Source organism: Hippocampus comes, unplaced genomic scaffold, assembly GCF_001891065.2.
Source record: "Hippocampus comes isolate QL1 unplaced genomic scaffold, H_comes_QL1_v1.1 scaffold156, whole genome shotgun sequence".
NCBI lineage: Eukaryota > Metazoa > Chordata > Actinopteri > Syngnathiformes > Syngnathidae > Hippocampus > Hippocampus comes.
The window spans coordinates 5,453,899-5,479,110 of record NW_017805744.1 but is presented as its reverse complement, the minus strand read 5'-3'; the positions used below and the strand labels follow the sequence as shown (position 1 = coordinate 5,479,110).

The following is a 25,212-nucleotide window of genomic DNA, read 5'->3' as shown; positions in this document are numbered from 1 at the left end:
AAATATTTATACTAGGCTCACAACAAAATGACCGCATGACATGTTTTTGTCACATTTTTAATATTGGCCTGAAAAAAAATTCTGAACTTTTGGGATGAATTTATTTTCTGGCATGTGTAGAACTTCAGCGGGTTCTACCCTTATATGTCACATATTAGGACTTTATTCCATAATAATTGATGGTTAAAAGCGAAAGGAGCCGAGTCACTCATGAATCATGTTCGCGCTGAACACGACTAAAAAACATCTACGTAATATGGATAAAACCTTTGCGGTATGAGCTTTGTGTCTGTGGACCTCACTGCCTTGAGAACTCAGAACTTTTATTGCCTGGCCTTTAATTTAACTGCTGATTCTACTGCTTTGTTGCATAATTTTTATTACCATTTATTGTTTTGGGTTTTTTTTTTGGTTTTGTTTCATCGTTTTAATCGCAAATATTGGAGTCATTATTTATTTTAAAATACTCCCATTTACTTACATTAATTTCTGTACAGGTCATGATTTGAAAAGTGGCATAAAATCCTGAATCTTGAACCGATTCTTCCAAACCTGGGCTCATTTTGCGCGTTGTACAAATCTCCTTCCTCTATTTTAATATACAGGTAGGTGGATCGATTTATTTATTTCTTGATTTATTTATTTTTCGTCAATAGCTGCGTCGTGTAACTTGTTATGAGATCAGGTTATGGACAGGTGTGATCCTGATTTGGCCACCACGTGCATGTCTGATGTGGCACAACGCAATCCAAGGAATGCTCAGGGAGTTTGTGTAGATGCTCAGACGCACGGAATATTAGAGGGGACATTGGCGGCAGCCTACTTCCTGGTTGACAAACCGCGCTTCAATATGTCAAAAATAACAGCGGTGTCTTTTTGCGTGGAGTGCTGTTTGAACGTGGCTAATGTTACAAGTAACAGCATTGACTACCCTGGTAGACTAAGTCATGAACAGTAAATGACGTCATTGCAAAGGGTGCTGGATAAAAATACAACATTATACTGCACGTGTGCATGCGTGTGATACCCTTTTCCCCCACAAAAGGCAGAGACCAGGTAAAGACGTCCATGAAGTTAGGCAGCCAGTACGGGTGAGGTGAGCAGTTGAACTGACGGATGTTCATTACGTTGTTCTCATATTTGAGTACCGCCGCTGGAAACACAAATGCACGCACGCACACACTTTAGCTCAACTTTTTGATGGAATTAACCCGATCAAATATGTAGCTGAGTGTGTATTTGTATTCATGTGAGAGTTACCTTTGTTATTATAGACATCCAGGTAGTTTGGAGCAGAGAAGATGGTGATGAGTGAAGGAAACCCCGTTGTCTGACTCTTTCTGTACATACGGTACCTATGGGGATATTTTCGTAGAGTTAAATGTTTGTCGGCTGAAGATTGTGAAGTTTGCTGATCAAAGTGTATGAACCACATATTGCACAAATATGAAGACTCATGGACCACAAAAAGCTTAGTACACAGTTGATGGCCGATAATGGGTTCACCAAACTGAACAAAGAGTACAGCGGCAACAACAAGTGGAATAGTGCTGTCTTAATTGCTGCATTACATCGAGAGGATTTTTTTTTTCTCGGCTAACAGATGCTGGGACGGGGTGGTGGTGGGCGGGGATTATGGGTCAGAGACAATGACAACCCCACATGAATATGTATTTTCCCATTCTACATCAGGATAGCTGGTCAGTCTGCTGTAAATAAATCATCACTTGTGAATAAGGCAGGCTGAGATTGAATGTACGGAACAAAATGGTGAGGGTTAGGGTTGGTGCAAAAACATCACTTGCTTTCCTGTTTTGAGGACCCTTTTGACAGTCATTATTTTAATGTAGTGTTCTGCTGTTCTATTTTTAATTTTACTACTGCCGATGAACATTCATCTTACAAACTTTTTGGACAATCAAATACTCCTGTGTTAGTTAAATCATTTTTTTACTATTTTCGAGAGTCCAAATTTACAGGGGCGCATTTTTAGTGTACTATCACGCTGTGCCACAACATGCCAAGCAGCATGCAGGATAATTTAGAAGCAGAGGCGGAGAAGACTGTCAAGCTCCGGTAATAACTGTTGGTTTTCCCACATGGGAGAGAAAATATACTGGTGTACGGCACCTGTGATTACTTTTGTATGCGCTCTTCGTATGTGTCGCTTTCCATGTTTCAGAGGTAGCAGTTGTTTCAAAGTTTATAATTAACAAAACGTTGAGCCTAATTTTTGTTAGCCAGCCACAGACTTTCTTCAGATTAAATGATTACGTTTAGATGAAAATGGATGCGTTTACATATCCTATCTAAAACCTATACTGGTGTCTGTAAGGCAGAGACGTGAATTAAATATGTTTAAAGGTTAACAAGGGAGTGGCTGGCTGCTTGCTGTGAAAACCGACAGTTTTGTTCGAGAGTAAAGAGACACGACTCGCTTTTGTCTCCTCACCTTGTAATTCATTGCATCTCCACAGTTTCCCATTTCCTGTCAGTGGCACAGCGTGTTTCAATAAGTTCAAAGAGGAACTAAACCCAAGATGTCAAAACTTGATGTTTTAGTTCTTTTCAGTCAAGCAAGAGTGCGAATTTGCAACAATGTGACATATGTCAGCACTCTCCTCGCTTTGTTGACTAACAAATTCAAACAGTGTTGGTAAATATTCTACAATGACAAGCTACACATCGGTCAAATCTGTTTATCCAGCCAGCTAATGGCAGATGCGAAACTCGGGTGACTCTCAATTGCTGTTCTATGATCATTCAAAATGGTACCACATCTTATATTACGTACAGTAAGGCCACCCTCCAGGGAAAAAGAAACGTCATGCCTGCTGCCACGATTGTTCATGTGTTACGGTAACACATCTCCTACATGGTGAGAGAGCCGTGTACAGGCAGGGTACACCCTAAACTGGTAGCCAGCCGATAGCAGGGCACACATAGACGAACAATCATTCGGGCTCACAATCACACCTAGGGACAATTTAGAGTGTTCCGTTAACCTGCCACACATGTTTTTGGAATGTGGGAGGAAACCGGAATACCCGAAGAAAACCCACGCACTCATGAGGAGAACACGCAAACTCCGCACAGGAAGGCCAGAACCGGAATCAAACCAGAGAAGAGTACCGGCAGGGGCAAAGAGGAAATATATGATTAAAACTAAAGAAGTGGAGGCCTTGGAATTTTGCACGGGACATTTTCCTGGTTGTCGTAAGACGAAAATGTCCTTGTGCATTTGGCTTTTCAAGTGAAAACAAATGTTGAACCACACATTCTACAGACATCTTACCCAGCATCCTGTGCTTCATGTGCTCTTATGATAGAAAGCAAGTTGTTGGTCTGTAAAAACTCACACACTGCCGGGTAACTGGGATGGGAAAAGAAGAAAGTCAGTGAATGTGAATAAAAGCCACCGCAGCACTATCAAACAAAATGCACCCGTTAAAGATCAGCTACACGGAATACACATACAAGCGATATGTAAATATGTAAAAGCAGGACGAGGTTCAAGGTACCCTTAACCATTTCATGCACCTGATAAAATGACAAGCTGTCCACTGTAGTAACCGTTGTGCCTGAAAGGGCTAATGTTGCTGAGGCCATGGATACACTGTCCGCCAATATCTTTGATAAAATGGCTTCTTCTAAACTTGAAGAAAATCACTTCTCTATGCGAGAAAAAACATGTCGTATGAACAACTTCGACACCAGGAACACCACCGCAAATATAAAGAGCGCTTCATCTCTCTTTTAAGTGCAGCTTGTCTGGTTCCATTTCTCACTGTTGACAGTTTCATGTGCATCTTTTATCTCCTCTCCTCACCACCAGCACCATCATGGACTTCTCCGATGTCACTCTCCCTCTTCTCTCACTGTATCTTAATATCACTTGTATCTGGCATGGGTAGCCAGTCGTCATAGCAACAGAATCGTGCAGCTTCCCTTGGGATTGTGGGATATTGTTTCATGCCGAAACAGAACTGCGTGCACGTGTTTTGCGAGCGCGGTGTGTTTATGTGTTTGATCACCAAACCGTGTGTCTGTTGTCTGCGTGTGCAAATGTGCGTGTTATGAACTGGCCAAGATTTTCGTCTCCAGTGCTAATTCAAGTGATCATTGTTGGATCTGAGATCATAGGAGGAATCACTCTCTTCTCATCACTATAGCGTCCCAAAGTAATAGCTTGAAGTCCACCTAAAACATATGAGACTTCTGATTTGTAAATGAAAGTCATTCCAGTTTAAACGTCATGTCTTACCAGCCTGTTGGGTTGCATCATAACTGGAGCAACAGCGTATAACTCTTGTGTACTTTGGACATTGTGTGTGTGTGGGGGGGGGGGGTTACCTATAGAAATAGGAGCAGCCTCTGACTGTATTGTGTCCAAAGTACTCTTGGGTCTTCTCATTGCCAAAATCTTCAAGTGGGTCTGCCCACAACAAGTCACACATGGGCCCAAACGCCGGAGGCTCCTTGAATCGGTCCAACTAGGACACAACATTGACACACAAAAACACATCGACATAAGTCTCACATACACGAGGGCTGTGAGGAAGGGACACACCCATGTTTTCCTCCACAAAATCAGACACACCAGAACATGTCATGTAAATCACAGGAAAGAAAGCAAACACATCACACGTACACCCACATACACTATAGATCCTCTCAATAGCAACCCCCCCCCCCCACCACCACCACCAGGAGGTAGAGGATGTCACACCAAAAGATTCACCATGGAAACACTGCCATTAGATGAGGAAGTGTGTGCTCTCTCAATATCTCTACGGTCATGTGGGGAGTTTTGTATGTTGTATTTCATTCAGCATATAGTGTTTTATTTCATGGTCCTTGTGAAAAATCAAAACAGAATTGAAGACATGAAAAACAGAGAACCTGAAAATGTTGTTTTCTGCTTGCTTAACATGAAAAAAAAACTTCAATTTTTACCTTCAAAGTGCAAATTTTCATGAAAACTACGAAGATCTTCTCGGCTAAACACTTTCAGGAGATGTGAAATTAGCTGTGGCTATGATACCAGTTAGCTGCAAAGTCGCCATGGTTGTTTCGGTCAAGTGACTATCCCTGAAGATATCTGCTGCGAATACTCTATGTGACCAATACTGTATTAAGATAAATAAAAAGAATTATGAAGCAAAAGCTCTTGGATTGGCAAGGGTGTATGTTCATTGGTTAAATTAGAGCTAGGATAAGATCCGGCTCATGTCTGATCCTAATGAAGACAGACGCCAGACGAAATAACGTAGATGGATGAATGGATGGACTATGACTTTACTACTGCACCTGCTTAGGTTAATGGCAGCATATTCTGATTTAAAGTACATACAAGTTTCACATAGTTTCATCAGCCAGGCACGATTGTAATCCTGACAACACGACAAACCCAAGAAAAACATATTAAAAAAGAAAAAAAAAAAGAGGACCTAATTACTAGAGAGAAATCAAACATCATCACAGCCAAGGAACCTCCAAAAATGCAGTAGCAAAACAATATTGAATAGCAAATAACTACAGGGCATATCCTCCCGCTTGCAATCAAGTCATTTTTTTAAGCGCATGGCTTGCCACTTTCAAACTATGCCTCCAACACTCCCGTCCACACATCTGGCACACCCGCCATACGTAACCTAGAAATTTGTGCATGATCAGAAAATAGGTGTGACTCAATGAAATCTGAGAATGGCCCTAATTCCCGGAGTGTGGAGTTTTCATGCAACGGGGAACTCTGTAGAAAGCCATTTGGAAAAGATGTCACACTTTAAGTGTGAAATGAACTTTAGTAGAAGATCGGGAAGTTATACACCAGTGATGTGTGTACAGCTCATCTAACTGGCTACTTTGAAGGAGAATGTGTTTTAGCAGTCTGTATTCAATAAAAATACTTTAGTCAGAATACTCATTCATGACTGAATGGATGTTTGGAGCCAGTGCAAAGCGAGTGAATGTTGATCAGGTTGCCCAGTACTGTGCCGTGCACAATGAATACAAATGAGGAAAAAACAATATTTCACTCTGCTATTAAGTTGATTGCAGTTGTTTGTGGTCAGGGCTCAAGCCCCCATCAGCCTGCAGAAATGGTATTTGCAGTTAAAAAAAAACAAAACAAAACAAAAAAAACCCACCAAAACAAAACAAGTCCACTGGTACTGATCCCTTTTTGCCAATTAATATGACATAATGTCAATGTCCGGCCATCGGCATAATGTCGTACAGTCACATTCTGGCTGTTGAGCAGTTGGTGAGCATATCTGGGCCAGGTGTCACCCCCCCACTCCCTCCGTACATCAGCACGTCAACCAAATCGGCTGATACATCACCACCCGTTGGAGCCGCTGAAATGACTCAAAAGGCTCTATTTTTGTAGACCAATCATGGTGCACCTGTTTCTCTGAAGCTGAGCCCTGATTCGTTGTTACCTGAGCAAGTGTGATGTCATTTTCAGTTGACAGCAAGTGCCAAAAGGGCCGACACCTGAGATGGGCAAAAACGGGTGGATTTTATTGTATAACTTATATTTCACAAACACAATATTAATCAGAATACCGTGTATAAACCAGTAGGGTTGCATAGAGCATACAGTATTCTTGTAAAGAACATTTTTGGCTTGACTTCCCCTCTCATATATTTTTAAAGGCACCCCATGACCGTGTGTGTGTGTGTGTGTGTGTGTGTGTGTGTGTGTGTGTGTGTGTGTGTGTGTGTGTGTGTGTGTGTGTGTGTGTGTGTGTGTGCATGTGTGTGCACGGAGCTAAGGAGGGTCTCACACTCAGATGTAGAATCCGGGGTGAAAGTTGTCCTCCAAAGGCCCATTTTACAGTGGTCAACTTTAAAGCAGCCACAAGTGGAGAGCTCCTTGCTGTTTCTTATAAAAGTCCTCTGTGAAAGCTAATCTCCTGCTTGGGCACCAGCGAGCGAGTCCATTATGCTTCTACCTGTGCTGAATTTAAAGGGAATGAAAGGAGTGATTCAATTGGCCAGCAATTAAGTGTGCTATGTTCACTCCCACAACGGCGCAAATGGCTCTACATGTGCTAGAATTGCACTGCGCATGAAAATAGGGCCCGAAGTCTGCAATATGATGTACCTAAACAAGGTGCTGGACTTACTACAGCCTTTGGATTGTGCATGAGGAAAGGAACCCAAGTTTTTGGGTGAGTGTGCACAAGGCGAGATTTAACAGGGCACACCCTCCTTTTTGTTAAGCTCTACCCTGAATGCGTACATGACACAGTTATAGGAGGTCAATGCGAGGATCTGCGCAGCCAAAAAAGTGCGCCTGGCTTCAGAAAATATGCCAGGAGAATATGCCATTCATCACCCATAATTATTTTCTCCTTTCAAATGTTTGAAAATGTCGAAATTTGATGCAACACATCTAAACAAAAAAGAGTGAGGTTAGATCAAATGTGTGCAACGAGGTTTTGAGCGTGTGTACCTTTTTGATGTCATCCAGTGTGTGGATCTCTGGTGAAAGGCCCCCGTGCACGCAGAGAAACTGCTGGTTCATCAGAGCTGCCAGGGGCAGGCAATCAAACGCCTCCATGCAGGAGTCATACACCTGCTCCGAATACTTAATCTTACCTGCGGGACATTTGGGGACACAAGTTGAAAGAAGCTCCAAATGTATTTTGGATGTGCTTTGAACGGCCAGTTTGTCACACAGTGTGTTTGTTATTGGATTCAAACAAAAGTATAAAGTGAGAAAGAAAGTGAGAGAGATCAAAGCTGGGACTCAAAGCGCTGTGTGACTTTCATTAGTCATTCATGTATGCATACATGAAAACACATACAATATATAGTATGGCATAGGTGCAATATATGCTTTCAGGACTCCACTTCCCTATTCAGGGATTTAAAAATCTGACCCAAATATGAGCATGAAGCAGCACAGAGAGGCTGTGAGAAAAATTGTTTTGTTCTAAAAACAAATCCTCCTTTGATTTGGCAGCAATATCACTTATGAACTCCAAGAGGACGTATCTTGAAAGTACATTTCACACTCGGGCCCTAAAAATGAGTCCTAACACAAAGGCAAGATCACTGGATTAAAATAGCAGAAAGGTTAAAAAAAATCATGAAATCAAAGGAGTACATGGGCGGATTCTGGATGCAAGACTAACAGTACGATAATTTCATGAATAGAAAAAAAGGAGGACATTTAGAAATGATACAAGAGAGAGAAAAGAAGGGGGCAACAATTGTGGAGAGTAAGAGGAGAAGGAAGTGGCTGAGGACAGGGGATTTCCTCCAATCAATCAAGGTTGGTATTGGAACAGTGTAGCATTTGTGTGAGCCGAGAGGTGTGAAGGTGTGTGTATGTCTGCCAGGAGTGTCATTGTCATCCACTCCATGTGACTCGTGTATAACAAGACATCATTATTGCCAGGTGTCAGCTCTTTTCTTCTTTTTCTTGTTCTCTCTCTCTCACTCACACACACACACGCACACACAGACACACACACACACACACACACACACACACATTATTTCTAAAGATACTGCAAAAGCACACACGCGCAGCAGATGGTAATTGAGGGCGACCATCATTCGCCAGGAGCGCCAGGGGAAATTAGCTTCCTCGTCCCCTGGCCAATCAGACACTGAGGAGAAAGTCCCAGAACCAATCACTGTGGGCCAAATTAATTTGCCGCTAATCATCCACTCTTGGACAGGACTCACAGGCAGAGCGGAGTCAGAGAGTAGGCTTAGAAACGATCTGGGAAAAGGATGGAAGAATCAGCTCAAAGAAAGACTCGAATGGGGGGAATGAAGGCTGAAGGACTCAGCTAGGAACATGGTCGAGGAATGGGGAGATAGAGGACCACGCTTAATCTGGTATCAAACACTGATACACGATGATACAAAACGAAATACTTTTCCAATGGCATAACTGCACTCCCTCATACAGTACTGTGTGGAGTTTGCATTATTCCGGGCTGTGTGGGTTTTCTCCAGGTACTAGGGTTTCCTCCCACATTCCAAAAACATGCATGGCCGGCTGATAGAACACTCTAAATTGTCCCTAGGTGTGAGTGTGAGCGCGGATGGTTGTTCATCTCTATGTGCCCTGCGATTGGCTGGCAACCGGTTCAGGGTGTCCCCCGCCTACTGCCCGAAGACAGCTGGGATAGGTACTCTCCAGCACCCCTCGCGACCCTTGTGAGGATTAGCGGATTGGAAAAGAGAGAGAGAGAGAGAGAGAGAGAGAGAGAGAGAGAGAGAGAGAGAGAGAGAGAGAGAGAGAGAGAGATGTTTTTTTGAATGTGGGAGGGAGCTGGAGTAGTGCATGCAACCTGAAAATTTGAATCCAGAATCTTGGGACTTCAAGGCAATTGTTCTAACCACTCATGCAATGTGCTGCCCAAATTGTAAGTCAATAAAATGAGCGATAAAAACTGCAACACTGTGGAGAAACTGTTGCTCTTATGAACAACTTTTAACGAAGAAATCACACCGCGTAAGTGGAAATGACACATAGGACGAACGCAAAAGTTGTGACATTTCGAGAGAACAAACGAGTTACTCACATTCTTGTTTGAAGGTGAAATATTCCGTCAGATGTCTACATTCATGATTTCCCCGTAGAAGAAAGAGTGTCTTTGGGTAGAGGATTTTCAGTGACCACAAGTACAGCACACACTAAATGTTCACCGGGGAAAGAGAAAGAATTAAAAGAAGCAAATGAATGACATGATATGTTGTGTAGATGGTATAAATATGTAAATGGGCATTCCTCTTTCTTTTGACTGAACAATTATCTTCAATAAAACACACAAAAAAGTCAATAATAAAAAAAAAAAAAAGTCCTTAACATTTGAACAGTGAGCAATACATCAAAATAAAAGTTTAGCAAAACATTTAATGAAACACATTCACAAGCATAGACCCTTTTCAAATGTCATTCACAAAAATTGTGAAGGAAATCACACAAAAACAATTGTTCATCCTACTTCCTAGCAACATTTCAATATACCGGATAAGAGTGGAGCTAATTTTGCAACATTGAGCGTTTGTTCGTGGTTACAGTCCATTCACATGGTCTGATGTTTTTAATTCTTATCCTATTTGTCGCATCACGCAACTGTCTGTCTCACCAGCTCCGCAGAAAATGCAAACGTCTGAAAGGGAACAAAATACAGACTTGAACTTCATATGGCCATAATCCGACAGCAATGGTCAATTTGGGGGAATGTGTTGAAGTCAATTGATAGAAAGAGTAAAAGTAAACTGAACAAATGTAACTAGAATAAATTGATTCCAGAATTGAGTTTTCCCAGCTGATATCCTGAAAAGGGGCTGCTCTACATTAGGTCTATCTGCCCTTGACGATTGGAACAAAGGTGGACTAAATATTGCTCACCTCCCACCAAACTGTCAATGACATAACACTCCCGCTTCACCACGGTTCACTTCAGCAAGACAATGTGATCGCAGAAAAACCTTCATGCACTTGCATCTACTGCACAGAGACAATTTGTGGTCTTGTTGTCAATAATGTCATTAAAAATGATCGGGAAAAACTTTTTTTTTTTTTTAGGTGGTTGGGCTGTCACCATTTGCAGATGTCCACCGTCAATACTCAGAACAAAAACAAGCCAACTTCAGGTCCAATGATTTAACTATCTGTCCGCTCCAAAAAACTTGAACTGCGGAAGACAAGAGGTAGACGTTTCGGTCTTCACAAACACTTGTTCATCCAATCACAAATTTAAGAGCAGCCGTGTTAGGTTCATGATTGACAGTCGGGGTATAGCAATGAGTGATCGTTCGTTCAAAAGGCAATTAAAGTGTTGGCAATCATAGTTTTGTTTGTGGTATATTTTCGGTCTTCTAAAGTGTCAACGTAGACATTTATAATCACTTTAAGAGGAGCGTTAATTATTCGCGAACTGCAGTCAGGCTCGGTCATGATCCAGTGTCGATGCGTTCTCACCTCGATACTGAAATAGCCCCTGTCCACATAGTCCCCCAGGAAGAGGTAGCGCGTGTTGGCAGGTGAACCTCCCACTTCAAACAACTTCATCAGGTCGAAGAACTGGCCGTGGATATCTCCGCACACTGACAATGACATATAACATACGAGGGCATCGTATCATCCTGGTTGCAGTCACTTTCTACACAGAAGCAATTTGAATTTGGACATTATGCTCCCCCATTCCACTATGACACCAAGTGGGCAATTCCCATTTAATGCCTGTATCCCATTTTCCCAAAAGTATATTCACATGTGACACATCCAAAACGGTGTTATCATTCACAGAATTCTTGCAACAATACATAGAAGTGCACAAGTGAGGACAGAAGTAAACAGTAATACACAATACAAATATTAAACATGGCACACTGTTTGGTTGACCAAGGCTGACTTAGCGTAAACTGAGCATTCGTCCCCTGTCAGCAATTATTGCCCTTATATAAATGGGAGCTTGTTTTTATTGTTTGTTTGTTTGTTTTTTGGGGGGGGTTTCGGGTGTTTTTAATTGGACATTTAACAATTAGACACAACTCCATGTTTTTTTTTGTCTTGTTCTGCAGACATGACACATATCTGAATTCTTCCAAATCGCAATTGTGCCACTTGAACCGTGCAGCATAAATCTAGTTTGATTTGCCCAAAACAAATTGTCATCGTTCAGAAAAGAGTCTTGTGTCACTGTTTCCCACTAAAACTGACTCTGCGTTATGTTGATGTTGTCATTCAGTGAACCCGTAGTTCACGATTCCATTTCCTCAAATATGCATGTTGCATTTCATATCCCAATGTGTACTCCACCACCTCAAATGAGCCTTCCCGTTGGAAGCTGTCACATTGTGAAAGACTTCGGGACCGTATGATCTCCCCATCCCCTCTCTCACCATCCGTCTGCTTTCCCTTAGTCAAAGTGCCCCTCTGCAGCCGCTTCACTTTAGATCTTCCACATCTGTCTGACTGCTGACATCTGTCTGTCCCTTCATCACGTTGCAATCTTTCTGTCTCTGTCAGTTTTGCATCCTCTTTTCAATCGACCTTGACTTTGAGAATGAAATTGAGCCACACATATCTGCGTTTTCAGTCGTCAATGAGCTTCTGTAAGTATTCTTAATGGTGGAAACAACCCGCCTTTTCAAAAGAAAAATCTCACTGCACAACACAAAACAAAAATGTCACCCCAAAAAATTGAAAACTTAAATCACGGCGATCTTGTCTCATTTCAATTTGCCTGCAAACATATTCGATGCGGAATTTGGGCCGGTTTAGTTTTTAGTAGCTGCTTGCTGGAATCCATGAGAGGCTACACAGGCTCACTGTAACTTCGGCCATTTAATAGGAGACCATTTAGTTGCTTTGTCTGTCACTTTACATCACTCACATCGGCAGATGAACAGAGTCCTTTTTGTAATCAATAAAAAATCATTTTCAGACAAATTGAGTGAAATTGGATAATTGCCCTGCAGCACCACTAATGATCACTCACTGCATACAAGGGTGCGACAGCAACCTAAGTAGGAAGTAATGGTATAAACAATGGGACCAACTTTTCCAGGTATTCTCTCAAAAGAAATAGTCGTACAATTTTTTTCAAAACAAACTGTCTCCCTTTATTGGAAAGAAATATGTTTGTGTGGGTGTGCACACCCACTTTATGGAAGGGCCAGTCATTCTGGGTATGAAACCATGAACGTAGACATCCGCCGCATCTTGCACTAGCAATATTTGTCTATTTTTCCTCACACATGGACTGCAAATCTCCTCTTTAGTCAGCTCACACACATTGCATTTGCTGTTGGTACGAGTTCTGGCTGGGGAATTCTAATTTTTGTTTTCATCTATTGATTCCAATCTTTTGTTAATTGGATGTATCATATTCCAGTTAGAAGATAAAAAAAATAAATAAAAATTAAAAATCATCCTCATTTCCAGCTTTCTTGCCGGCTCCTTATACTGCGCCAAAATTGGAAGTTGGGATTATTCAGAATTATTCTCTCTAATTTACAAGACCCTGTTTGGCCACTAAAAATTACAATGCCGAATCGTTGTGCTTCTCCCACTTTTTTATTGTAGTTTTTTTTAGACAGTTTAATTTCTATCTTCTGTGTTTCTCCCAAAGCCTGAATATTATTTTTTTCCCCTATCCACCCATTTCTCAATTCTTGATAGAGATTTTCTTTTCTGTTTAGTACCGTCCGTGAAAACCTGGACTAATTTGTCTCAGCTCTATCTGTAAGTATTCACTCATCACTTGGTCTTGCTCAGACAAAAGTAATGTGAGGTAGGTTCTTCTGAGTCAGATTGTTTAGCTGTGGAAGAACTTCCAATAGCAGATCAATTTTTCTGTGCCGAAAACAGCAGGTTGCAAAAGGTTTGCAATAAACATCTTCTACTCGACCAGCGCAACATCTGCTTGTCTTTCATTGTCCCCGGGGAGCAGTACCTGTGAAAGACTAGCAATGTGGAACAACCCACACAGATTCATCTCACCACTTATATTTGCATAAATACACACACACACACACACACACACACACACACACACACACACACACACACACACACACACACAAACACACGGTCAATCGTCTGGATGGGTTGCAGTAAGTATGGTTGTCTTCTAGTTTCAGAAATCTGTTTTCCATTTTGCTTTCCATCGATCTCAATCTATCCTGTCTTGCCACCCGCCATATTCTCCTTGCTTCATGCCATTTCCCTGTCAAGGAAATACATGCAGATATTGTGAGGTGTATAATACATCGATTGTCTCTGGGGGTACATATTTTCACGTGACGGCGTTATTAAAGGTGGATTAGATCACTAGATACCCACTGAAGGCCCAGCTCCAAAGCTCACCGCGCCCCCCCCCCCCCCCCCCCCCCCCCCCCCCCACTGGATATACCTTGTTGGAGAACATTTTAGATTACATTCGTACCTGTAACATATGCTTGTAGCACTTCTCCCAGATTTCTTTATACAACCGTAGGCTATACATTGTGGCATTTTTGCTGTAGAGACAGCAAATAATGTGAAAACGCTGCAGCGAAATCAATGTATTCAAGTTAGGCGGGCTTAGTGATCGGCAACAAAGGATGGCCACCGGTGGCTTCGCTTCTCCCAACGGGGAGGAGGCTGCATTGTGAGTTCATTCATATATAAGTCCGTGGTTCAAACATGTACTAATGTATGTGCGAATGTGAGTGAAAGACTTACCCTGCACCTACCTGCCTTAATAATGTGGACTGAATCGGTTGCAACAATGGGGAAATGCAAAGTTATTTGAGGGTAATGACTCGCAATAACTATATTTGTAGAGCATAAAACCTGTGCATCTTGATTTTCGTTTCGCCTGTTTGGGAATTCGGCTGAGCATTTCACGTCGAACTATTGGCACAGTTCTTCACAATGGTGATGTGCAGTCCAGATCTTTTTTTGGTAATCTTCTACTTTTTAATTACTATTAGTAATCAATTTACTGCATTGTAGAGCAATACCTGTTACTGGAGCCTCAATGTCCAACATGGTGCGCTCTTGGCGTAGGATGGCGGCGCCTTCATCGATGATGCGCAGGGCCACCGCCTCCTCCAGCCGGCCCTCCTTGGTGAGGTGAGCTTTGAGCAGGTCCACCCTCGGTCGGCCCTCAGCGTCGAACACTTCCTTCATGGTCAGCCGATGGGCCAGAGGGAAGGGGACCGCTGTGGAGAGAGATCATTTGAAAAGGTGTGTGGATGAAAACAAAAGCGAGCTGGTGTACACTGTGACTGAGGGGTGCAGAAATGATTAATTGATGTCTCCTGCAAACATTAGAGGCCCTCTGTGCTCTCCATTATTGAGCTGCACGCTTTGACTCTGCGTGAGTTATGGAGGGTAAGGCGTACTGTAATGAAGCAGGGGCTGCCACAGTTATCAGGGGTGCTTGCCTCTGTTCTGCAGTAATGTCTTTCTTACATAATGAAGGGCCTCAGGCCACTGCTGGAGCACGGGGGGGTTGACTGACGACGAGGGTGATACAACGAGAGTGCACAGCTGCAAGTGAGGAGTCGCAGCCACAAAAACAAGACACGTTGGTAACATTGCAATCATACACGAGCGCGCACAAACTCACTGGTATGAAACAAAAGGCAGAGGTGTACAGGGTGCATGCGTACATCATGTATGGAACAGTAGCAGTTACAGTACATGGCTGACTGCTTGTTTTGTAAGACGCACATCACCTGAACACACATGAGATCATATGTAATAAAAGGCATTGTTGCGCAGAATCCACTGAGCCTGTTCGAGCCCCACCAGTGCTAACACAGATAATGGCCTAGATCACACACTAAAAGTAGGCCTGGCTCTCTTTCTCTCCACACACACAGACACACACACACACACACACACACACACACACACACACACACACACACACACACACACACACACACACACACACATTGACTCTGCTACTTTGTCTCTGTTTTGCACTCCTCTTGCACCGTCTGTTTATTCCTCCCTGTTCGGGATTGCCATGCCTCTTTCTCATTTTTGACGCTGGGAACAAGCGACAATCATCTCTGCGAGGGTTCGCACTCATGTCGGTCAGGATATTTTAACGTGAATTTCACATTCCATTTTGCTAAGGAACAAGCACCCAACCCTCAATGACATGGGTACGTCCAGTGCTATAGCTAAGTACATGAAAAACTGCAGGGGTTGTACAAAGCTTGCTCGTGGCACGAATGGATCATATTTTTGCCAGACACAAATTGGGTCCTCTTTCCATTGTGTGGTGCCTTACAGTCATCTACTCGCTTTGGTTTGTGGGAGACTGAGAAAACCCATGCGTCATTGAATGCATCAGTCATAAATAGACAACCACAACAACAACTTTTTAATGTACTACTTAATAATCAGAGATTTTTGCTGATTGGGGTTAGGCATGTTTGGACTCTTTGTTTTGTGCATTTTGAGGTTTTGCTATTGCACTGCCTTTTGCAAGCTCTTTCCGTTCATGTTTCATTTTCCTAGCTTTTTGTTGCCAGCGATTTCTGTTTGTACTTTGCCGGTCCTTCGTTTTTTCTTGAAATAAATGTTGTTTGTTATGGATTTTATTTGTGTCTACCTTTGTGGGACCCCTTCACCAATCATTTTGTCCATGAACAGGTGATTTTTTGTTTTTCTGAAACATCTAGCTATGAATTACAATGCATGGTCAAACCTGTATTGTGCAAGTTTTTATTGGTCAAACTTAAAAACAAAAAATGAAAATATCTCAAAAATGTGATTAAAAAAACATGTAAAGTCATTTTTAAATCAGTGTCAAAAACACCTTTAGGGACACATTGATTAAAATTTGCTGTTTACCAGTGTAATTGGTCTATAACTAGTTGTGAGAGTGAAAAAAAGTCGAGTTGTAGCCATGTAGGTACTGTGCTATCGAAAAGAGGCATTAGCTAACAAATGATGACTCGCTACTACCTAATTGCACCTCATGTCTCAATAAGTAGGCCATTACGTAACCTTAAGAGTGAATACAACACATCAACACACCAGAGCACCGACACAACCCAGGACAAAAGCAGCTGCCAAACTGGAGAGTCTGCTTTCCGTCACTCCACACCGAGTGCTAGGACCATCTTTGCCTTTCAGGTGGCGGCTGATTAATATTTTAAAAAAGTTTGTGCATACCAGGCAGTCAGACAACACAGAAGAGTATAAGTTACTCATGCGTGTGACTTCAGAGTTCTGAAAAAGAAGAGAACAAGCCGTGGTCAGTGTGTGACTCAACTTTGTAGTCCAGTGGTGTACCGTACATACACACAAGCTAGTACATACATAGTAACTCAATACGTGCGTGCTCCTCATTTGAGGCAAAACTAAGGCATGTATATGTATGTGCGTTTGCATGTGCGCGTGTGTGCGCATGTGTGTGTATGCGCACAAGTCATTAATGTAGAGTCAAGTGTGAACAAGAGGGCAGGGTGTCAAGAGCAGCAGAGAACGAAATGATACTTGGGAAAACCATTTCCAGAAGAGAGCTCGGCACCAATACAGTTTTACCATAAATGTCCTTTTCAACCGACTGCTGACCTTTTCATTGGCACAAAATACAAGCTCTTTTTCATTTTAGTGCAGAAAGACATTTGAATTTGAAGTTCAGGGTTGTTCTTAATCACTGCCAAACCTCCTAGTGACAATGCATATTCGGCATCGACAAGATAGCCGTTAGTGGCAGTGTATGATTTCAGCACTGTGGGAGGAGACAACAAATGCAATTGGTGTTTATATAGTGTTTACATCCAGATTTGGTCAGATGGAAAGTAGTCACATAAAACCATCTTAATCTCAATGATTATTCATTCATGATCACTGTAAGGCACTTATATAGATCACAATTAAGCGCTGCATGTAAACAACAAATGAGTGAGTTTATAATTTGACGTGTGTAAGTAATACGACTGTCAATTCAAGTAGTGGTGTAGTAAAATGTACTCTGGAAGAAGTTTTAGAAGCACAAAGACAAGAACATCCCACAAGTTTGTCATTGTTGTTTTCGTTGTAACGCACTTGTGCACAAAAACTGAATGGTTGTTTGACTATGTGTGCTGCAATAGGCTGGTGACCTGTTCAGGGTGTACCCTGCCAACTGCCTGAAGACAGCTGGGATAGGCTCCAGCACGGCCGCCACGCTAACAGATGGATGGGTGAAGTCCACAAGATACGTCAGCGATACTTGTCGTTGCGCGTTCACATCAGTAAGGAAAAGTGGAGTCGAATTCATTTGAAAAAGTGCTGTCCTTCGTATGTTGGACAGGAAGCACGTTTTCATCGCTCCTTGATTTGGTGACATCATCCAACAAAGGTGTAGGAAAGCTGGCATATGTCATGTTCTGTCTGTTTTAATTGTGTTTCAGATCCAGCTGGAGTGAAGGGTGTTTCCCTCCGGCAGGCGTACCTGTTCTGCATTTCCCCATCAAGCTTTGACAAGTATTTAAGGACTGCCAAGCTTTCTAATCTCTTGTCGGATTATTGACCTCGCTCGCTGTAGCACTTCAAGTGTTCCGTAGTTGCTCTTGTTTTTCATTGTTGCTAGTTTGTAAGTATTTTTATTTATTTTCTTATTGCTCTTGATCTTTGGCTTTGCGCTATTGGCTTCTTGATATTTCGTTTGTTTATTCTTGGTGTTCCCTAGTGCCTTTGCCTTTTGCAAGCGCTTTTGTTTATGCATTGTTTCTCCTGGCTCCTTGAGACCAGTGATTTCTGTTTGTACTTTGTCGGTGTGCTTTTCTGTCATAAATATTTTTGTTATCGCAATTTGTCTGGGCCAGCATTTCTGGAATCCAAAAACATTATTCGATTCGGTCCAGAACCTGACAGCATAAAGGTTAGCTGACTGGACTTTACGAAGAGGCCCTTCATCACTCTTTAAATTGGCCGACTAAGTGATTAGAAGTTTGAAGGCACTTTTGTGACCCTGTGGACAACCTGTCCAAGAATACAACACATCACCACAAAATCCTCATTTATACAACTCAAGTATTTAAAGTTGTGATGATTATGTCGACACATTTTTTAATTTGACCTTTTTATGACTTTGAGGGAGAAACAAAGGTAATTTTCCCCTTTCAAGGGAGGGCGGGGGGTGATCCCCAACTGTTGCACAATGACAGATGAAATCACTTTTAGGTAGTTCTTACTGACTGTGAATATTCTCATTCATCCATTCACACTGCCGACTGTTTATGTCCTTCGACTCACTCTCCACAGATGAACTCCCAAGTGTGGAATCTATTCAGTGAAAAAGCAGCCAGCTCTGCCAAAAAAATCTCAGCAGCACAGAGCAGCGAAGGATGAGTCCATGACATGGCTTTCAACCAAAGCCCCTAAATTTGTTTGGGCTGCTCAAATACCCTAAGTGGAGCAGAATTTGATCAGAATGCACCCTCCTACTATTTATAATGGCTAAAATCAATTATAGGGATATTTCATTAGTTTCAGCGTCACAGGACACTATTCGCAAGCAGCAGGGATGTTGCAGCAGGAAGTGACAGCAATGATGAACGGAGAGATCGCAGACATGACTGAAGATGCCATCATCTCTTGTAATTTTTTTGTTCGGAAAACGGGTATAAACATTAAGTAGAGTAGTTGTCACATATTTGAAACACGAGATGTCAAACTGCAATAATACATGTACAATAGACAAGTGAGGATCCCTCATTCTTGTGCAACACTGTGTCTACTGATCATCTGTGCATTTCTAACCGAGTGACAAGTCTGTGTGTGTCAGTAAGTTATTAGATGTAGGTTGCCTTCATCTCACATGATCCCATACACACACCTTCCAAGATCCTTCGTTCTGTTGCTCTGCATGAATAAATAAAACGCAAAGAAGTGGAGGATGAAAGGATGAGACCAAGTCATTAAAAAAGGGGGAGGAGCAAAATCTGGAGTGCATAGAAATTGAAGAGGGAACTGTGTGACTCTTAATAGTGTGTGTGTGTGTGTGTGTGTGTGTGTGTGTGTGTGTGTGTGTGTGTGTGTGTGTGTGTGTGTGTGTGTGTGTGTTTATCCGCCATCTTTGCCCCAGATCAGCTGACAGGACCGTGGGTATTTGAAGGTGGTGATGGTGGTAGGGGAATAAGCAAAGATATGTTTGAAGTCATTCAATTAATGCACACTACACACATGAAGCGCCATCTGTGTACACTCACACACACACTCACACAAACAGAAACAACTCATCCCCTAACAGCCTGCCCTCATTAGACAACAGCTCCCCCCACCCCACCTCGCTCCCTGTTTCCCTCTCTCTCTCTCTCTCTCTCTCTCTCTCTCTCTCTCTCTCTCTCTCTCTCTCTCTCTCTCTTTCTCTCTCTCTCTCACTCTCTCTCATACTTTCCCTATAAATAGACAGTGCCCTGCCACCCTCCCCACAGGACGCACACAGACCTGTCAAGGTGTGACCCCTGGTTCACGAGACAACATGCAAATTTAACACATTTATGCCCCTAATATGCAGTTCACACAAGGCCTTGGGGCAACCGTGAGGGAATGGGACCGCATGTTGCACTAAAAGGAAATATGCCCAGAGTCCCCCAAGCCACGCCAGAAGTGGTGGCTTGCGCATGCATGAATACATGCATGCATGTGGGCAACTGTGCAGATTAGATATCAGCAAGCTTTGATGAACTGATATGTTGCTCTACATACTCTGAAAATGAACTTGATTTCAAAGAACAATTTTTGAATCAGCAAAGGAGGTATCTGATTCATTGATTCACTCAATGTTTCTATTGATCATATAGGTTGGTACAATGCATTCAGTTCTGTGATAAAATCATAAGCACGACATTTTTCTTTTAACATTTTTAATGGTTTTTTTTTGTGTGTGAAGAGGCTACTTCCTGCTTCGTGTAGGATTCAAGTATATGGGCAGTGCCATTATTTAGACACATACTGTACGAGCAATGTGGGGGCGGGATGTCTTTTTGTTTATTATGTCATCTATTACAGAGTACTGATTTATTATCACATGTTATCATAATACTGAATAAGTGCCTGCCATCCTCATGATACTATTCTCTTTTATTTTGTTTCTTTGATGATTAGGATTATTTCCCAGACTGACTTCTGAGCAACCAACTGTGCTGGGTCATGCATTCAAACACCCAAGTGGGCACGACTGGAATAATTAGTTTGTGATATGGGCAGGGGTGCACATAAGTGGTGCACATACGTGCATGTGAGCATGAAAGCACACAATTTTGAATGTGCATAAAAGTCAAACTCATAACTATGCTTTAAAGTAATGGAAACTGGCACCAACTCCCTGTGCGTAAATTGCAATTGGAAAACGTGAAAGCTTTTTCATTTGTCTGACACGATTGTATATTGTTCCATGTCATGTTGATCTTTTGACACAAAATACATATTCAAATCAAAAGACCTTCTGATACCTTCATATCTCATTGAAAATTAACCGTTGGGATACAAATCAATTTTGGCTGATATGAAAAAAAAAATGGTAGGATTTGTGTGTGTGTGTGTGTGTGTGTGTGTGTGTGTGTGTGCGCGTGTGTGTGTGTGTGTGTGTGTGTGTGTGTGTGTGTGTGTGTGTCCTAAATTGTCCTCAGGTAAAACTCGAAGTCTTAAAGTGGGGTCGGTGAGTTCGAGTAGAAATAAGTATCGTGCAACAAGTTCTGGTGCTCCTTTGAGAACCAGATTCAAAATTATATGTGCATCCCTGGAAATAGGGCAGTTATGATTGAGCCCTTTCAGCTCTGCTTATAGGAACAAGCTGCCAAGAAATTGTATGGCATGGCTAAGAAAAACTAAAAATAAAATAGAACAATTACAGTTCTATACAATTTACATACCCTTTTCAAATGGCATTTATTTGTGACAGTAAAAAATGAGACCAAGATAAATTATTGCAAAACATTTTCATCCATTTGTGTGCCTTATAACCAAGATGACTCAATTGAATACTGTTCAAATCATTTTGAAAGGGAAAGTAAAAATACCAATTTGAGGTAGTGTAGTTGCACAAGTGTGTCCACACTCTCTTATAACTGGGATGTGGCTATGTTCAGAATTGACCAAATATGTTCAAATTTACGGCAAATGGGAGTCAGTGCATTGCTACCACATAAAGTGCATCAGTTAAACCTTAAATAATGTTCAGTTGTTGTTGTAGGAAGCTTTGACTGAATTTATTTTTTGTTTGTTCTGCGTTCTTGCGGAAGCCTGAAACATTTGTGCTAACACTGACTGCTGTTTTGAATTGTTCATAATTTCCTCCATCTTGTCTAAAATCCCGATTCCAACTGAGAAAAAGAGTTCCCATTGACACAAGTCAAATATGTACTGAACTGAAATGTGTGCCAATGTATCAATTCCTTTCTTTTTTGCTTATTTGCAATTTGTCCAGCATAAAGTGAAGATCACTGATGTGCCGCTAAGCTTTGCTGAGCCAGTTCCTTGGGTCAGACAGCCAGTCGTCACATCACCACGACTGTGACTCTTGTACGGCTAAATGAAATGCGGTCATGACTCACACTACCAACCTCAGTTGTGCTTACGAACCAAAACGTGCACTGTAACAAAAGTCTCTTGGAGGGCATTACGATGAAACAGAGCTTTGCCACAGACAATGAAGGACCTATGCTCATGGGGGTATAAAACTTTTGCATTTGGCTTCCTCGCCTATCCTTGTGCCTTCTTAGCTCTCTTCTAGGCATTGCATCAGCCGGGCCCGGTGTGACCACACTTAACTTAATGTGATGCTTTAAAGCAGCTTGTTTGTACTGGCTATTCTGTTTACACTGATAAGAAATGGATACCATACAGATTGGTCTACACATTTATCGAGTCGCAGCCATAAAATGGCACAACTGAATGATGCTATTATTTGATAAAGCTTGCTTAGGTTTAGTTTCAAAAAGCAATGCCCATATTTTATGATAGCATCATTAATCTTTGCGGCTTGAAGATGGATCCTTTTGCAACTAGAGACAAAATGAGGAAGGACAGATGTATTTTTATACAATCAACATGCTTCATCCCCGCTGAGTGTTCTGCACCGCTTGCTACCAACCACTATGCATGGAGTATTAGTTAATATTATTAGCCAGGAATATGTTTTTACATGCCATGATCCTGATTTAGTTTAGTGCTTCCACTAAGCCATGACATAGGTTCCTCAGTGCAGTTGCAGGCCGGTGTCATTACATTTTAACGTTATTCTGCAACAATAAACGCAAAATTGATTGCCAATTCCTCCTTGATTTTAACCAAGTCAAAGAACTAACACTTGCCAATGTTTTTAGTACTGTAGTCCAAACACTTTCCTCCTGAGATTCTGGGGAAGATCGCAATTGATGATGGTAGTGTTTACTCAACATCCAATCACATATTTCCATACTACTTGCGGATTGCTATGATAGGATGTGATTTGATTTCTTTACTCTCCAGGGCGAATATAAACACCATTCATGCACATGGACAATGCAAACTCCAAAGCGAAAGACTGGAGCTGAGATTGAACACAGAACTGTGAAGCAGATCATGCTGTGTGAACAAGCATTACAGTGCTTGTTGGCATTTGGCTCTGCAATAACATTCCTCATATTAGTGGGAATTGTAATTTTTATAAAATGTGAGTCAGAAAGGTGCAAAAAGATCAATCTTGTTGCTGTGCCTTCATCCAGCAAGACTCCTTTGTGGCCTTTTCACACGCTCTACTCTCCTTCGCTCTGTCGCCTCGCCCCCACACTTTCTGTCCATTCCTACGGGTATGCTTTGTCCTTTGGCTCCATCTCCACACACTTCTATCTGACAAACAGCACTAAAATCCATAACATGGGAACCACCAAGCTCAGTCTAACCGACCCAGTGCCGTCTGTGTGACTGATGTCACCGTCCCCCTTCAACACAAACACATTAAATCATTCTCAACAGGTGTGATGAACTACTTTGTGGTGTTGCTCTGTTCGTGAGCGAATGTGCTTTTTGAGCTTGTGTGTGTGTGTGTGTGTGTGTGTGTGTGTGTGTGTGTGTGTGTGTGTGGGTGTGTGTGTGTGTGGGTGGGTGTGTTGTGATGGCTAATGCATGAGGGTATATGCTGCACAATTGCTCTGATGTGGAGACAGCTGAGCTCTGGTGGGCCAGATGTTTACAACACACAGGGAGAGTAATGATGGTATATTGGAAGGGGAGTTGTTAAGGAGAGTAGAAAACAAACAACCGTCCATCCATCCATCCGTTTTCTATAACACACTAGAAGCCGGAGTCTGTCACAGCTGACTTCTGTTGGGGTCAGGGTACTCCCTGAACGGATCAGCAGTCAATCACAGGACTGACACACACTCATTGAGCAATTCAGGTACATTTAATTACAGTCATGTATTAAAAACATTACCGTAGAGACAACAACTTCACTTTGCATGCAATTGCAGTATATCCTGTTTCCACTCACTCCTGATTTCAGTGTTTATGGAAACCATGTATGTTACTTTTAGAAATATTCATTCATTTATAAATGCTTCAATTTTTCAGACTCAAAACAAAATCGTTCACAATAATGTGTTTTGATATTAGGTGAAAAAAAGTTCCAAGTCCCCTGGGTTCAACTCACAAATCTTAAAATGAACTAGTTGAGTTCATAGTTGATAACTGTGTTCTCAAACCGAAACAGGTGAGTGGTTGGATTGGGTATAAAAGGAGCATACCTGGAAGGCTCTGTTATTCACAAGCAAGGATGAATTGAGGTTCACCACCTTGTGAACAACGATGTGATCAAATAGTCCAACTGTTTAGGAACAATTGTTCTCAATTTCAAGATATTCAGGGATTTCATCATCTCCAGTCCACAATGTCATCAAAACCATTCAAAGAATCCCGAAAATATCTTTTCGCAATTGGCAAGGCCGAAAATCAACATTGAATGGCCATGACGTTTGATCACTCAGGTGGCACTGCTTAAAAGAATGACTTATATGATATGACCATACAGGGGATCGAGATGACTTCAGTTTGTCGCGCCATCTAAAAACGCAAGTAAAAACCTTCTGTTGGCCCAAGCTCATCTGAGATGGACTGACGCAAAGTGGAAAAGGGTTCTGTGGTCTGATGAGTCCACATTTCAAATTGCTTTTGGAAAACATGGACATTGTATCCTCTCGGCCAACAGGAGCAGTGGCAGACCTTTTCGATGGGGTTCCACACGTTAGTATTTTATTATTGACCTGATAATATTGCTGACCTGAACCAAAACTTCAATCAGGTGGCTGAACAAGTAAGCAAAAGGAAAAAAGACACACACACACACACACACACACACACACACACACACACACACACACACACGTGCATGGGGGGGGTGCGTGCGTGTGTGGGTGTGAGTGACTGGTCGTCTGAATTTTGAATGTTCATGATGCTTTCAATGCAGCTTATAAACACATGTAACATACTGTATGTTAAAAGGGAATAGAAGTGTTTCAATTTCTACAAGATGTGAGAAGGGATGCAGAGGTGCCACATTCAGAAAGTGACATGCCCACACAGCTCCTCCCCTCAACTACGCCCCTGCGAGAAGCTCTCTTTCTGCGAGGCAACTATTCATCCACAGTGCTGCCTGAGGGGGGAAACCATTCAATATTATCAGCAAGTTCAGAGATCCAGCACCGCCCATGCACATGCGCAAGCGTGCCGTACAATTGTATACACACACA

The 25,212-nt window shown here is 42.1% G+C and overlaps 1 protein-coding gene across 2 annotated transcripts in view; it reads right to left on the bottom strand.

Annotated features, from left to right (window-relative positions):
• The window catches only part of LOC109524286 (serine/threonine-protein phosphatase 2B catalytic subunit alpha isoform-like), a 32,914-nt gene that overhangs the window by 6,194 nt on the left and 1,508 nt on the right, over window positions 1-25,212 (bottom strand). For both annotated transcript variants that reach the window (XM_019884045.1, XM_019884046.1), the window contains exons 2-9: window positions 14,491-14,691; window positions 10,961-11,085; window positions 9,555-9,666; window positions 7,463-7,608; window positions 4,354-4,493; window positions 3,296-3,373; window positions 1,261-1,355; window positions 1,028-1,153 (exon numbers count right to left, since the gene is read on the bottom strand). In XM_019884045.1, the coding sequence (XP_019739604.1) occupies window positions 1,028-1,153; window positions 1,261-1,355; window positions 3,296-3,373; window positions 4,354-4,493; window positions 7,463-7,608; window positions 9,555-9,666; window positions 10,961-11,085; window positions 14,491-14,691 (1,023 nt within the window). The remainder of the gene's footprint in view (window positions 1-1,027; window positions 1,154-1,260; window positions 1,356-3,295; window positions 3,374-4,353; window positions 4,494-7,462; window positions 7,609-9,554; window positions 9,667-10,960; window positions 11,086-14,490; window positions 14,692-25,212) is intronic.